General features: G+C 52.4%; 3 protein-coding genes across 4 annotated transcripts in view; 1 reads left to right on the top strand and 2 right to left on the bottom strand.

Annotated features, from left to right (window-relative positions):
* LOC308140156 (cGMP-dependent protein kinase 1-like) overlaps window positions 1-9,386 on the bottom strand; it is a gene marked incomplete at both ends in the record, with an annotated part of 10,049 nt that extends 663 nt beyond the window's left edge. Inside the window, 18 exons of the mRNA XM_080509838.1 lie at window positions 217-279; window positions 433-555; window positions 656-819; window positions 1,191-1,332; window positions 1,916-2,005; window positions 2,110-2,249; window positions 4,275-4,371; window positions 4,497-4,571; window positions 5,971-6,036; window positions 6,140-6,231; window positions 6,784-6,861; window positions 6,944-7,007; window positions 7,093-7,198; window positions 7,408-7,521; window positions 7,823-7,922; window positions 8,035-8,101; window positions 8,942-9,054; window positions 9,159-9,386. Of these exons, the coding sequence (XP_080365964.1) occupies window positions 217-279; window positions 433-555; window positions 656-819; window positions 1,191-1,332; window positions 1,916-2,005; window positions 2,110-2,249; window positions 4,275-4,371; window positions 4,497-4,571; window positions 5,971-6,036; window positions 6,140-6,231; window positions 6,784-6,861; window positions 6,944-7,007; window positions 7,093-7,198; window positions 7,408-7,521; window positions 7,823-7,922; window positions 8,035-8,101; window positions 8,942-9,054; window positions 9,159-9,386 (1,922 nt within the window). The remainder of the gene's footprint in view (window positions 1-216; window positions 280-432; window positions 556-655; window positions 820-1,190; window positions 1,333-1,915; window positions 2,006-2,109; window positions 2,250-4,274; window positions 4,372-4,496; window positions 4,572-5,970; window positions 6,037-6,139; window positions 6,232-6,783; window positions 6,862-6,943; window positions 7,008-7,092; window positions 7,199-7,407; window positions 7,522-7,822; window positions 7,923-8,034; window positions 8,102-8,941; window positions 9,055-9,158) is intronic.
* A 660-nt stretch (window positions 9,387-10,046) lies between these two features.
* Window positions 10,047-12,697, top strand: lage3 (L antigen family member 3). 2 transcript variants are annotated; one of them, XM_080510649.1, is made up of 3 exons: window positions 10,047-10,083; window positions 11,608-11,736; window positions 11,830-12,697. In XM_080510649.1, the coding sequence occupies exons 1-3, from the start codon at window positions 10,049-10,051 to the stop codon at window positions 11,942-11,944; spliced, it is 279 nt and encodes a 92-aa protein (XP_080366775.1). In that variant the 5' UTR covers window positions 10,047-10,048; the 3' UTR covers window positions 11,945-12,697. The 2 variants fall into 2 exon arrangements, with proteins under 2 accessions (XP_080366775.1, XP_080366776.1); XM_080510650.1 differs by having other exon boundaries at window positions 11,833-12,582.
* A 51-nt stretch (window positions 12,698-12,748) lies between these two features.
* wdr45 (WD repeat domain 45) overlaps window positions 12,749-15,000 on the bottom strand; it is a gene marked incomplete at its 5' end in the record, with an annotated part of 2,679 nt that continues 427 nt past the window's right edge. Inside the window, 3 exons of the mRNA XM_080509837.1 lie at window positions 12,749-13,322; window positions 14,508-14,653; window positions 14,724-14,856. Coding sequence (XP_080365963.1) covers window positions 13,213-13,322; window positions 14,508-14,653; window positions 14,724-14,856 — 389 coding nt within the window. The 3' untranslated portion in view covers window positions 12,749-13,212. The remainder of the gene's footprint in view (window positions 13,323-14,507; window positions 14,654-14,723; window positions 14,857-15,000) is intronic.

Below are 15,000 nucleotides of genomic sequence, written 5' to 3'. Positions count from 1 at the left end.
TGAAGTGATGAAGAGGTGACGTGGTGAAGTGATAAAGTGATGAAGAGGTGAAGTGATGAAGAGGTGACGTGGTGAAGTGATAAAGTGATGAAGAGGTGAAGTGATGAAGAGGTGACGTGGTGAAGTGATGAAGTGGTGAAGTGATGAAGTGGTGAAGTGATGAAGGTCACCAAAGGGTGAAGCAGGAAGTGGATTCCTGGACTTCCTGTTCCTCACTTGTGTCTCTGGATGTCCTTCACGCCGTTCTTGCGGCTGCCGAGTCTCTCAGAGGGGTTGTCCCTGGAACACAGGAAGTGGTTTTAGGGCCCAGCCAGACCGCGACACATGTGGTCCCGCGGGAACCAGCAGGACCAGCAGGACCAGCAGGACCATCGAGACCAGTAGAACCAGCAGGACCAGTAGAACCATCAGGACCAGTAGAACCAGCAGGACCTGCACAGGCGCTTGATGAGGTTGGCGGCGCTCTTGGGGATCTTCTTGGGGAACTCGATCATGTCGATTCCTCTCAGGATGATGTTGTAGGTCTTCATGGGGTCCGAGCCGGAGAACGGGGGACTGGACAGGAAACAGGTTTTAAGACTCGACAGGACCCGGATCTTAATCTCCGGAGGGGGGGGGGGGGGGGGGGTCCGGGGGGGGGGGGGGGGGGGGGTACCTTCCACTGAGCAGCTCGTAGACCAGGATCCCCAGGGACCAGCAGTCGGCCGAGGGGTCGTGACCTTTGTTCAGGATGATCTCCGGGGCCACGTACTCCGGGGTCCCGCAGAAGGTCCAGGTCTTCTTCCCCAGACCCACCTTCTTGGCAAAGCCAAAGTCCACCTGCGGGTGGAGGAGACCGGGTTCACACCAGGACCTCCGTCAGCTGGCGGCGCCTCACCAGCTTGGCGGTGACCTCCGTCACGTGGACGTCACACCGTGACCTCCGTCAGCTGGCGGTGCCTCACCAGCTTGGCGGTGACCTCCGTCACGTGGACGTCACACTGTGGCCTCCGTCACGTGGACGTCACACTGTGGCCTCCGTCAGCTGGTGGCGCCTCACCAGCTTGGCGGCGACCTCCGTCACGTGGACGTCACACCGTGACCTCCGTCACGTGGACGTCACACTGTGACCTCCGTCACGTGGACGTCACACTGTGGCCTCCGTCACGTGGACGTCACATCGTGACCTCCGTCAGCTGGCGGTGCCTCACCAGCTTGGCGTAGCCCCGGCAGTCCAGGATGATGTTCTCGGGCTTCAGGTCTCGGTAGATGATTCCTCTGGAGTGGAGGAAGGCCAGAGCCTCCAACACGCAGCCGGTGTAGAATCGGGTGGTGCCGTCGTCAAACGAACCTCTGCAGCACAAACACCACCCTGCTTCAAGTCGTTGTTAGCAGCTGGCATGCTGTTAGCGGGGTGTTAGGGTGGTGTGGGTGGTGTTAAGGTGGTATTAGGTGGCGCTAAGGTGGTGTTAAGGTGGTATTAGGTGGTGTTAGGTGGTATTAGGTGGTGCTAGGTGGTATTAGGTGGTGCTAGGTGGTGTTAGGTGGTGTTAAGGTGGTATTAGGTGGTGTTAAGGTGGTATTAGGTGGTGTCAGGTGGTATTAGGTGGTGTCAGGTGGTATTAGGTGGTGTTAAGGTGGTATTAGGTGGTGTTAAGGTGATATTAGGTGTTAAGGTGGTGTTTAGGTGGTATTAGGTGGTGTTAAGGTGGTATTAGGTGGTGTTAGGTGGTATTAGGTGGTGTTAAGGTGGTATTAAGTGGTGTTAAGGTGGTATTATGTGGTATTAGGTGGTGTTAAGGTGGTATTAGGTGTTAAGGTGGTGTTTAGGTGGTATTAGGTGGTGTTGAGGTGGTGTTAAGGTGGTATTATGTGGTGTTAGGTGGTATTAGGTGGTGTTAAGGTGTTAAGGTGGTGTTAGGTGGTGTCAGGTGACCTGCCCTGCAGCAGCGACCACAGTTCTCCACCCAGACAGGCCTCCACCAGCATGTAGAGGAACTTGGAGTCTCTGAAGGTTCGGTACAACCTGCAGGAGGACAGACCCGGTGAGGGGGGCGGGGGGGTCGGTTCAGGGGTCAGAGGTCGACGGGGGGGCGGGGTCAGAGGTCAGCGGGGGCGGGGCCTGCCGACCTGATGATGAAGGGGCTGTGAACCTCCATCATGATGCGGCGCTCCGACAGGATGTGACCCTGCTGGCTGGTGTCCAGGATGTGACGCTTCTTCAGGACCTTGAGGGCAAACGAACGAGTCGGGTCGTTCTTCAACTGGACCTACACACACACACACACACACACACACACACACACACACACACACACACACACACACACACACACACACACACAGTTATTTTACTCAGTTGTGTTGGAATAAATGTTTCTGTCAGTCGACTGTCAGTGATTTGATGTTAAGAACCAACCGTGAATCTAAACACTGTAAAGGTACCATACCGTACTGTACTGTACCGTACCTTCCCCTACCATACTGTACCTTCCCCTACCATACCGTACTGTACTGTACCGTACCTTCCCCTACCATACCGTACTGTACTGTACCGTACCTTCCCCTACCATACCGTACTGTACTGTACCGTACCTTCTCCTACCATACTGTACTCTACCACACCATACCTTCCCATACCATACCGTACTCTACCACACCATACCTTCCCATACCATACCGTACTGTACTGTACCGTACCTTCCCCTACCATACCGTACTGTACTGTACCGCACCTTCCCCTACCATACCGTACTGTACTGTACCGCACCTTCCCCTACCATACCGTACTCTACCACACCATACCTTCCCATACCATACCGTACTCTACCACACCATACCTTCCCATACCATACCGTACTGTACTGTTCCGTACCTTCCCTTACCATACTGTACTGTACTGTACCGTACCTTCCCCTACCATACCGTACTGTACTGTACCGCACCTTCCCCTACCATACCGTACTCTACCACACCATACCTTCCCATACCATACCGTACTCTACCACACCATACCTTCCCATACCATACCGTACTGTACTGTACCGTACCTTCCCCTACCATACCGTACTGTACTGTACCGTACCTTCCCCTACCATACCGTACTGTACTGTACCGCACCTTCCCCTACCATACCGTACTGTACTGTACCGTACCTTCCCCTACCATACCGTACTGTACTGTACCGTACCTTCTCCTACCATACTGTACTCTACCACACCATACCTTCCCATACCATACCGTACTGTACTGTACTGTACCTTCCCCTACCATACTGTACCTTCCCATACCATAACGTACCGTACTGTACAGTACCTTCCCCTACCATACTGTACTCTACCACACCGTACCTTCCCCTACCATACTGTACCTTCCCCTACCATACTGTACCTTCCCCTACCATACTGTACCTTCCCATACCATAACGTACCATATCTTCCCCTACCATACTGTACTCTACCACACCGTACCTTCCCATACCATACTGTATTCTACCGTACCATACCTTCCCCTACCATACTGTACCTTCCCCTACCATACTGTACCTTCCCCTACCATACTGTACCTTCCCATACCATAACGTACCATATCTTCCCCTACCATACTGTACTCTACCACACCGTACCTTCCCATACCATACTGTATTCTACCGTACCATACCTTCCCCTACCATACTGTACCTTCCCCTACCATACTGTACCTTCCCATACCATAACGTACCATATCTTCCCCTACCATACTGTACTCTACCACACCGTACCTTCCCATACCACACTGTATTCTACCGTACCATACCTTCCCCTACCATACTGTACCTTCTCCTACCATACTGTACCTTCCCATACCATAACGTACCATATCTTCCCCTACCATACTGTACTCTACCACACCGTACCTTCCCATACCATACTGTACTCTACCGCACCATACCTTCCCCTACTATACCATACTGTACCGTACCGTACCTTCCCATATCATACCATACCGTACCCTCCCATACCATACATGCCATACCATACCGTACCGTACTGTACCGTATCGTACCGTATCATACCATACCTTCCCATACCATACTGTACCGTACCTTCCCATACCGTACCGTACCGTGCCGTACCATACCATACCATACGTATCATACCATGCCTTCTCATACCGTCCCATACCATACTGTACCGTACCTTCCCATACCGTACCGTCCCGTATCATACCATACCATACTGTATCATACCATACCATACCATACCGTACCGTACCGTACCGTATGGCGAGGTGAAAGCAAGGCAGGACAGACTCACCAGCTCCACCCGACTGAATCCTCCGAGTCCCAGAGTGGAAATGATGTTGAAGTCAGAGAGAGAAACATTGGAGAAGAAGTCTGCTTCAGCCTGGAGCCTGCACACACACACACACACACACACACACACGCACGCACGCACCCACCCACCCACACACACACACACACAGAGTTACACACTGAGACACAAAAACTGGTGTATGTGTGTGTGTGTGTGTCCTACTTGGCCTGCAGCTCATCACTGTCCTGCGCTCCGTCTCGTCCGTCTTCCAGACCTCCGATCAGCTGTTTGAAGGATCTGGACCGAACAAAGGTGGTGTGTGAAGCTGCTGGGGCTCCAACACGACACACGACGACACACGACGACACACAACACACAACAACACACGACGACACACAACACACAACAACACACGACGACACACAACACACGACGACACACGACGACACACAACACACGACGACACACAACACACGACGACACACAACACACAACAACACACGACGACACACAACACACGACGACACACGACGACACACAACACACGACGACACACAACACACGACGACACACAACACACGACGACACACAACACACGACGACACACGACGACACACAACACACGACGACACACAACACACGACGACACACAACACACAACAACACACGACGACACACAACACACAACGACACACAACACACAACAACACACGACGACACACAACACACAACAACACACGACGACACACAACACACGACGACACACAACACACAACAACACACGACGACACACAACACACGACGACACACAACACACAACAACACACGACGACACACAACACACGACGACACACAACACACAACAACACACGACGACACACAACACACGACGACACACAACAACACACCACGACACACGACGACACACAACACACGACGACACACGACGACACACAACACACCACGACACACAACACACGACGACACACAACAACACACGACGACACACGACACACGACGACACACAACACACGACGACACACAACACACAACAACACACTACGACACACAACAACACACGACGACACAACAACACACGACGACACACGACGACGACACACGACGATGACACACGACGACGACACACGACGACACACGACGACGACACACTACAACACACGACGACACACGACGACGACACACGACGACACACGACGACGACACACGACGACACACGACGACGACACACTACAACACACGACGACACACGACGACGACACGACGACACACGACGACACACGACGACGACACACGATGACACACGACGACGACACACGACGACGACACACGACGACGACACACGACGACACACGACGACGACACACGACGACACACGACGACGACACACTACAACACACGACGACACACGACGACACACGACGACACACGACGACGACACACGATGACACACGACGACGACACACGACGACGACACACGACGACGACACACGACGACGACACACGACGACGACACACGACGACGACACACGACGACACACGACGACACACGACGACGACACACAACACACGACGACACACGACGACGACACACAATAACACACGACGACGACACACGACAGCGACACACAACAACACACGACGACACACGACGACGACACACGACACCTGGACTCACTCTCTGTCGATCACCAGGCAGGTCACGTCTCCCACCGCCGTCACACTGGCCGTACGCACATCCTCCCTGCAACACACACACATAGAAACACAGACGTCCTGGAAATCACTCTGTGTGTGTGTGTGTGTGTGTGTGTGTGTGTGTGTGTGTGTGTGTGTGTGTGTGTCACCCTTTCAGAGCCTGCTCTCCAAACCAGCCTCCTTTAGAAAGACTCTTCACCTCCTGCTGCTCGTCACTGGAGGTCTGCTGAGAAACCTTCACCTGGAGACACAAACACACCTTCCCTCAGGTCCCTGAACGCACCATTTAAACTGGTCTGAATCAGTCTGAACCAGTTTGAGCCAGTTTGAACCGGTTTGAAACCGTTTGAACCAGTGTGAACAGGTTTGAACCAGTGTGAAACAGTTTGAACCAGTTTGAACAGGTTTGAACCAGTGTGAACCAGTTTGAACAAGTTTGAACCAGTTTGAACCAGTTTGAACAGGTTTGAACCAGTGTGAACCAGTTTGAACCAGTTTGAACCAGTCTGAACCATTTTGAGCCTTTTTGAACCAGTCCGAACCAGTATGAACCAGTCTGCACAGTTTGAACAGGTTTGAACCAGTTTGAACCGGTTTGAACCAGTTTGAACCAGTCGGAAACGGTCTGAACCAGTTTGAACCAGTCTGAACCAGTTTGAACCGGTTTGAACCAGTTTGAACAGGTTTAAACCAGTTCAAACCAGTTTGAACTGGTCTGAACCAGTCTGAACCAGTCTGAACCAGTTTGAACCAGTTTGAACCATCAGAGGGCGACGCAACTCGTCTTCCTCACCTGTCCCTCACTGATGATGAAGAAGGTGTCTCCGGTGGCGCCCTGGCGGATGATGTAATCGCCGTCGCCGTAGTGAGTCTGAGAGACGGCGGAGTTAGATGGCCATCGGCTAACAGCTAGCGGCTAACAGCTAGCAGGCGACAGCTAGCCGAGGCCCCACCTCCTCCAGGACGTCGGCCAACTTGCTGAGGACGTCTTCAGGGAGAGACTGGAAGGACGGAACGCTGGCGGGGGAGGAGTTTATAGAGTGAGTGTCGCAGAGCGTGACGGAGCGTGACGTAGGCGTGACGGAGTTTCTCCGCCCGGTACCTGCGCAGGAAGTCGGTGTACTGCGAGTGTTTGATGAGGCCGGTCCTCATCATGATGGTCTGGAAGCCTTGGCGGTCGATGGCCCACAGCTTGATGTCGGTCAGAGCTGAGCACACGAAAACGTCACGGTTACTACGGTTACCACGGTTACCATGACAACGGTCACGTTTTGCTACGAAACCGCAGTCTAACAGAACGCCGTCACAAACGATCGACGCGGGAAACACCTGAAGGAAAGTGTGTAGTATGGTGCGTGTGTGTGTGTGTGTGTGTGTGTGTGTGTGTGTGTGTGTGTGTGTGTGTGTGTGTGTGTACCAGTGACGTTCGCTGTGCGGGTGCAGTTGTAGAGAATCGCCAGTTCTCCAAACACCTTCCCCGGACCGATGCTGCACAGCTTCTTCCCCTGTTTGGTCACTTCCACCATCCCCTCTACACACACACACACACACACACACACACACACACACACACACACACACACACACACACACACACACACACAGTGACACTCCAGAACCTGAAGGTCACATCCAAACGAGCCACAACGGTTTCACCATGAACTGGTCTCAACAAGGCCTCGGGGCTGCAGTACCCTGCCAGGCCTTGAGGGGCGCTGTGACCCACCACACACACACACACACACAGAAGGAGACAGAGGACGTCCCCCAGGAGACAAGAGGACGTCCTCCAGAGCAGAACACAGCAGAACCAGGTCCACAAGGTGTTTCACCCTCCAGAACGTAAACAGTCGACCCGTCGTCTCCTTCCTGAATCACGCAGCAGCCTTGAGACAACGACGTGGGGCTCATGCAGTCCATGATGGTCAGGATCTGACTCACACACACACACACACACACACACACACACACACACACAGGTTTCAATTAGACCATCAGTGTGTGTGTGTGTGTGTGTGTGTGTGTGTGTGTGTGTGTGTGCTACCTGTCCATGCTCCAGGTGTTTCATGAAGTCATTGTCCAGCAGCGCCCTCTGGATCAGCTCACGGGACCTACACACACACACACACACACACACACACACACACACACACACACACACACACACACACACACACACATAGAGACACATAGTCATAGTGTAGTAGGGCTGTTGTAGGAGTGTCGTAGTAGTGTAGTAGGGGTGTAGTAGGGGTGTAGTAGGGGTGTAGCAGTAGTGGTGAAGTATTGGTGTAGTAGGGCTGTAGTAGTGTAGTAGGGGTGTAGCAGGGCTGTAATAGGGGTGTAGTATTGGTGTAGAAGTGGTGTAGCAGGGTGTAGTCGTGGTGTAGCAGGGTGTAGCAGGGCTCTAGAAGGGGTGTAGCAGGGTGTAGTAGGGGTGTAGCAGGGTGTAGTAGGGGTGTAGCAGGGCTCTAGAAGGGGTGTAGCAGGGTGTAGTAGGGGTGTAGCAGGGTGTAGTAGGGGTGTAGCAGGGCTCTAGAAGGGGTGTAGCAGGGTGTAGTAGGGGTGTAGCAGGGCTCTAGAAGGGGTGTAGCAGGGTGTAGTAGGGGTGTAGCAGGGTGTAGTAGGGGTGTAGCAGGGCTCTAGAAGGGGTGTAGCAGGGTGTAGTAGGGGTGTAGCAGGGCTCTAGAAGGGGTGTAGCAGGGTGTAGTAGGGGTGTAGCAGGGTGTAGTAGGGGTGTAGCAGGGCTCTAGAAGGGGTGTAGCAGGGTGTAGCAGGGTGTAGTAGGGGTGTAGTAGTAGTGGTGTAGTATTGGTGTAGTAGGGCTGTAGTAGTGTAGTAGGGGGTGTAGCAGGGCTGTAATAGGGGTGTAGTATTGGTGTAGAAGTGGTGTAGCAGGGAGTAGTAGGGGTGTAGCAGGGTGTAGTCGTGGTGTAGCAGGGTGTACTCACTGCTGGCTCTTGCAGTAGCTCTTCAGGGTGACGTCAGTCAGCTGATTGGGGTCGAGGGCTGAAGGTTCTGCGGAGATCGCCTGTCTCTTGGTTCTCTGGGGCTCGTCGCTCACCTGAGACTCACCGGGAGAACCAGGACCACCTGGAGAACAGGTGACGCCAGTCAACACACACACACACACACACACACACACACACACACACACACACAGACACACACACCTGTGGTCCCCGGCGGGCCCCCCGTGCCCCCGGCCTGCGAGCCGGCCCGGTGCTGGTTCTGGTTCCGGTCCAGCTCCAGGTGCAGCTGCCGGATCAGCTCGTCCTTGGAGTCCAGCTCCAGTTCCAGCTCGTCGATCAGAACGTCTCGCTGCTGCAGCTCCTCGATTTTCAGCCGCAGCGCCGCCTGCAGGTCGGCCAGGGTCCCGCGGTGACCCCCGGCCATGGTCCTGCCAACCGGTCCAGCAGGAGGTCCAGCAGGAGGTCCAGCAGGAGGTCTACCAGGAGGTCCAACAGGAGGTCTACCAGGAGGTCCAACAGGAGGTCCAACAGGAGGTCCAACAGGCTGAGTTGTCGGGATGCACATGAGAGGCTCCGCCCACACTGTCAGAAACACACCATGAAGGGGGGAGGAGGAGGGGGATGGGGGGGGGGGAGGGGGGGGGGGGGTGGCAGCTGAATGTGACAGGTACCTCAGAAAGCCTCCCAACAGGTTTCTACACCCTGAAGTTCCCGCTATCGTCACGATGGAAAGCTTTGCTTTAATTAAAATGTATTTTAATAAAAAAAAAAAAATACATGTTCCTCTTTTGTTTTTCTAAATTTACCTTTACATTTTTCTGAAGTTAAATACAAACATTAGTGTAATAAATCAAGATAATTTCGCTCTTTCTACGTGTTTCTACAATAATGTAGTAATTAAGTGACTTTGTTAAGGTTATAAATGTGTTTAACTCAAAAAAACAAAAATACAAAAAAGTTGCTGTAATTCGCCTGTGTGGCTCCTGCAGTACCGGCTTCCACCGCTTGAGGGCGGAGCAGCACGCTGCGCCCTTTTTCTCAACCTCCTCAACGTGAAGAAGAAAACGTCACGTCCGGTGGTTGAATATGGCGGCGGAGGAATCGAGTCGGATGCTGGAACTGTGAGTTGAATCAGATCGTTTACAGTCCAGGTTTAGAGTTTTAAAGAGCGGGAGGAGGCGGGAGAGTTTAGAAAGGTTTAGTCGGCGCTGTGAGCGTTATGGCGACGGGAGGCACCGGTTAACACAGACACCAACACATCCGAAACACCCAGTTCGTCTACTGGTGTCAGGAAGAAAAGAAAGTCTGTTAGTGAGAGAGGAGGAATGGTAGAGGAAGAGAGAGAGGAGGAATGGTAGAGGAAGAGAGAAAGAGAGGAGTGATAGAAGATAGAGAGGAGTGACAGAAGAGTGAGAGAGGAGTGATAGAAGAGGAGAGGGAGGAGTGATAGAAGAGTGAGAGAGAGGAGTGATAGAAGAGTAAGAGAGAGAGGAGTGATAGAAGAGTGAGAGAGAGAGAGAGAGAGAGTAGTGATAGAAGAGAGGTAGAGGAGTGAGAGAGAGAGGAGTGATAGAAGAGGAGAGAGGAGTGATAGAAGAGAGAGGAGTGATAGAAGAGAGAGGAGTGAGAGAGAGTAGTGAGAGAAGAGAGGTAGAGGAGTGAGAGAGAGGAGTGATAGAAGAGTAAGAGAGAGAGGAGTGATAGAAGAGTGAGAGAGAGAGAGAGAGAGTAGTGATAGAAGAGAGGTAGAGGAGTGAGAGAGAGAGGAGTGATAGAAGAGGAGAGAGGAGTGATAGAAGAGAGAGGAGTGAGAGAAGAGAGAGGAGTGATAGAAGAGAGAGAGGAGTGATAGAAGAGAGAGAGGAGTGATAGAAGAGGAGTGATAGAAGAGAGAGGAGTGATAGAAGAGAGTGAGGAGTGATAGAAGAGTGAGGAGTGATAGAAGAGAGAGGAGTGAGAGAAGAAAGAGAGAGGAGTGATAGAAGAGGAGAGAGAGGAGTGATAGAAGAGGAGAGAGAGGAGTGATAGAAGAAAGAGAGAGGAGTGATAGAAGAGGAGAGAGAGGAGTGATAGAAGAAAGAGAGAGGAGTGGTAGAAGAGGAGAGAGAGGAGTGGTAGAAGCGTGAGGAGTGATGGAAGAGGAGAGAGAGGAGTGATAGAAGAGAGAGAGGAGTGATAGAAGAGTGAGGAGTGATAGAAGAGAGAGAAAGAGGAGTGATAGAAGAGTGAGAAAGAGGAGTGATAGAAGAGGAGAGAGGAGTGATAGAAGAGTGAGAAAGAGGAGTGATAGAAGAGTGAGAAAGAGGAGTGATAGAAGAGTGAGAAAGAGGAGTGATAGAAGAGGAGTGATAGAAGAGTGAGAGAGAGGAGTGATAGAAGAGTGAGAGAGAGGAGTGATAGAAGAGTGAGAAAGAGGAGTGATAGAAGAGTGAGAGAGAGGAGTGATAGAAGAGTGAAATGTGAAGAAGGGAAAGAGGTGAGACAAAAACACCAAGAATGATGTCTTTTGTGTCATTCTTACTTTTTGTCCTTCTCGTCACTTCCTGTCTGTCCTCGTTACTTTGCCTTCATCACTTTGTCCTCCTCGCCACTCCTTGCCTTCATCACTTCCTGTCTGTCTTCATCACTTCCTGTCCGTCCTGCAGTTGTCTGGACGTCCCCTTCCCGTCGGCCCGCGAGGCGTCCATCGCCCTGCAGTCCCTGTCTCCGGACCGAGAGCCTCGGCGAGGAGGAATCAGGAAGCAGCTGAGCGTGACGGAGAAGACGCTGTCTGTGTGAGTCCTCCAGGTCCTGGTCCTGGTCCTGGTCCAGTCTGTCCCCTGTCCTCCAGGTACCTGGACCCCCCAGCGTCTGACGGTCTGTTTCAGCAGGTGGAGCGCCGACGAGGCTCGTATCCTCCGTGTGTCTGTCTCGTCCTTCTTGGACCATCTGTCCCTGGTCCTGGAGACCATGGAGATGTTCGGCCCTCCGGGGGACGTCTGACGCTCCTGGAACATCCCTGGAACATCCCTGGAATGCTCCTGGAGTCTCGTGGAATGCTTCTGGAACGCCCCTGGAGTCTCCTGTAACATCCCTGGAATGCTCCTGGAACACTCCTGTAACATCCCTGGAATGCTCCTAGAGTCTCCTGGAACACCCCTGGAACATTCCTGGAACATCCCTGGAATGCTCCTGGAGTCTCGTGGAATGCTTCTGGAATGCCCCTGGAGTCTCCTGTAACATCCCTGGAATGCTCCTGGAACACTCCTGTAACATCCCTGGAATGCTCCTAGAGTCTCCTGGAACACCCCTGGAACACTCCTGGAATGCTCCTGGAACTCTCCTGTAACATCCCTGGAATGCTCCTAGAGTCTCCTGGAACACCCCTGGAATGCTCCTGGAACATCCCTGGAATGCTCCTGTAACACTCCTGGAGTCTCCTGTAACATCCCTGGAATGCTCCGGGAACACCCCTGGAATGCTCCTGGAGTCTCCTGGAACATCCCTGGAATGCTCCTGTAACACTCCTGGAGTCTCCTGTCACATCCCTGGAATGCTCCAGGAACACCCCTGGAATGCTCCTGGAGTCTCCTGGAACATCCCTGGAATGCTACTGGAACATCCTTGGAATGCTCCTGGAACACTCCTGGCACAACCCTGGAATGCTCCAGGAACAGCTGGACTGAGGAAGTGAAACGAGTTTCATTTCAAAAAGTCGATTTTCAGCTTAAAGTTTTGAAAAAAACCTCAAAAACACTTTCTGAAGAAAATCAAGGTTTCCTGGAATAAACGTAAACTTCACAATGTTTGTCTTTTATTGAAACGTGTGTGTGTGTGTGTGTTCCAGTGGTCCTGCTAATCAGACCACACGTTGTAAAAGGCTTTGAAGTGGGAATTCCCAGTTGGATCGTTCGGCTCCGTACTCCATACAGACATCAACCGGAACGCTACCATACAATGATTCCGAGGCGGAAATTCACAAGCTTTCCCAAAGCGGCCGGATCACATGGTGTTTGGTAACGACGCTAGCAGGAGGAGGAATTCCCAGTTCAAACTCCGGACAACCCAACATGGCCGCCGTGGCGGGAATTCCTCCTCAACAACCGGAACGCTCCCCGGACAAAGTGGGAACGCGAAACTTTATCTCACACCGATACGATCTCGTGGTCGTTCTTCGTGTAGGGCGATTCGTTTCCACTTCCTGTCTCTGCTGCCGGCCCCCCCCCTCTGCCTCTGGCCCCGCCCCTCTAGCTCTGGCTCCGCCCCCGGACTCAGAAGTCGTCGTCGTCGCAGATGTCCAGATAAACGTCGAACGCCTCGCGGTTGCAGTTTCCGTCGGGGGTGAAGACGTACTTGTGGAAGGTTCCGTCCACGCAGATCGCTGCCGACGACAAACAAGTTTCAAAATAAAATGTTACAGTAACGGACTCAATTATTGTTGCAAGTTACTTTTGCGGAGGGACTCGGCGAGTTACTGCAGATAAAATGTAACTACTTCCTTTGTGAACTTCAGGGTTTATTGGTAGTTAATTTGAGGAACGAGTTACTGGGGGTGTAAAGTAACCAGTTACTTTGGGTTACTTAGTTCTGTGTTACAGTCAAGCATTAGCAAAACTTTCAGATAGCTTTAGCAGCTAACGCTAACAGTGAGCAGTGTCTTATTTTGATGAGGAGAGGAAGTGGACTGAGGGGGACAGGAAGTGGATTAAATGGGGTCAGGAAGTGAACTGAGGGGACAGGAAGTGGACTGAGGGGGGACAGGAAGTGGACTGAAGGCGGACAGGAAGTGGCTTAAATGGGGACAGGAAGTGGACTGAAGGGGGACAGGAAGTGGATTAAATGGGGACAGGAAGTGGACTGAGGGGGCACAGGAAGTGTATTAAATGGGGACAGGAAGTGGACTGAGGGGGGACAGGAAGTGGACTGAAGGCAGACAGGAAGTGGCTTGAATGGGGACAGGAAGTGGACTGAAGGGAGACAGGAAGTGGATTAAATGGGGACAGGAAGTGGACTGAGGGGGAACAGGAAGTGGATTAAATGGAGACAGGAAGTGGACTGAGGGGGGACAGGAAGTGGACTTTTGGCAGACAGGAAGTGGATTAAATGGGGACAGGAAGTGGATTAAATTGGGACAGGAAGTGGACTGAAGGGGGACAGGAAGTAAATTAAATGGGGACAGGAAGTGGACTGAGGGGGGACAGGAAGTGGATTAAATGGAGACAGGAAGTGGACTGAAGGGGGACAGGAAGTGGACTGAAGGTGGACAGGAAGTGGACTGAAGGAGGACAGGAAGTGGATTACATGGGGACAGGAAGTGGATTAAATAGGGACAGGAAGTGGACTGAAGGGGGACAGGAAGTAAATTAAATGGGGACAGGAAGTGGACTGAGACGGGACAGGAAGTGGATTAAATGGAGACAGGAAGTGGACTGAAGGGGAACAGGAAGTGGACTAAGGGGCAACAGGAAGTGGACTGAGGGGGGACAGGAAGTGGATTAAATGGGGACAGGAAGTGGACTGAGGGGGAACAGGAAGTGGACTGAAGGCAGACAGGAAGTGGACTCACCGATGACGGAGTTGACGTTCTTGGACGTGTTCTTGCCGAAGGCACAGATGCAGGCGCACTCGGCTGGAACCGTGAAGCTCGCCAGAGACCACTGACTGTCCACGTACTGACCAATCACAGGACCCACCTTCCCCACACGGGCCAGCCTGACACACACACACACTGTTGTAATGTCTGTGTTACGTGTGTGTGTGTGTGTGTGTGTGTGTGTCTCACGCGGAGCGGCGGTTCAGCTTGGTGTCCTTCAGGGCGAAGATGTGGACGGTCCCTTTGTCACTGGAGGCGCAAAGAAACGAGGAGTCGTGGCTGAAGTTGATGCTGGAAGAAGATGGAGAACAAACTGTTATTACTATTATTACCAGTACAGGTGTGTTATTACCAGTACTGGCTTGTTATTACCAGTACAGGTTATTACCAGTACAGGTCTGTTACTACCAGTACAGGTGTGTTATTACCAGTACTGGCTTGTTATTACCAGTACAGGTTATTACCA

The sequence above is a fragment of the Blennius ocellaris genome (assembly GCF_963422515.1).
Source record: "Blennius ocellaris genome assembly, chromosome: 15".
NCBI lineage: Eukaryota > Metazoa > Chordata > Actinopteri > Blenniiformes > Blenniidae > Blennius > Blennius ocellaris.
This window is presented reverse-complemented; position numbering and strand designations above follow the sequence as displayed.

Excerpts from the sequence above, each read along its gene's own strand:
- lage3 (XM_080510649.1), top strand. The coding sequence starts at position 10,049 with ATGGCGGCGGAGGAATCGAGTCGGATGCTGGAACT. Across the intron at positions 10,084-11,607 it reads TCGAGTCGGATGCTGGAACT|TTGTCTGGACGTCCCCTTCC; the intron begins GTGAGTTGAATC and ends TCCGTCCTGCAG. Across the intron at positions 11,737-11,829 it reads ACGGAGAAGACGCTGTCTGT|CAGGTGGAGCGCCGACGAGG; the intron begins GTGAGTCCTCCA and ends GGTCTGTTTCAG.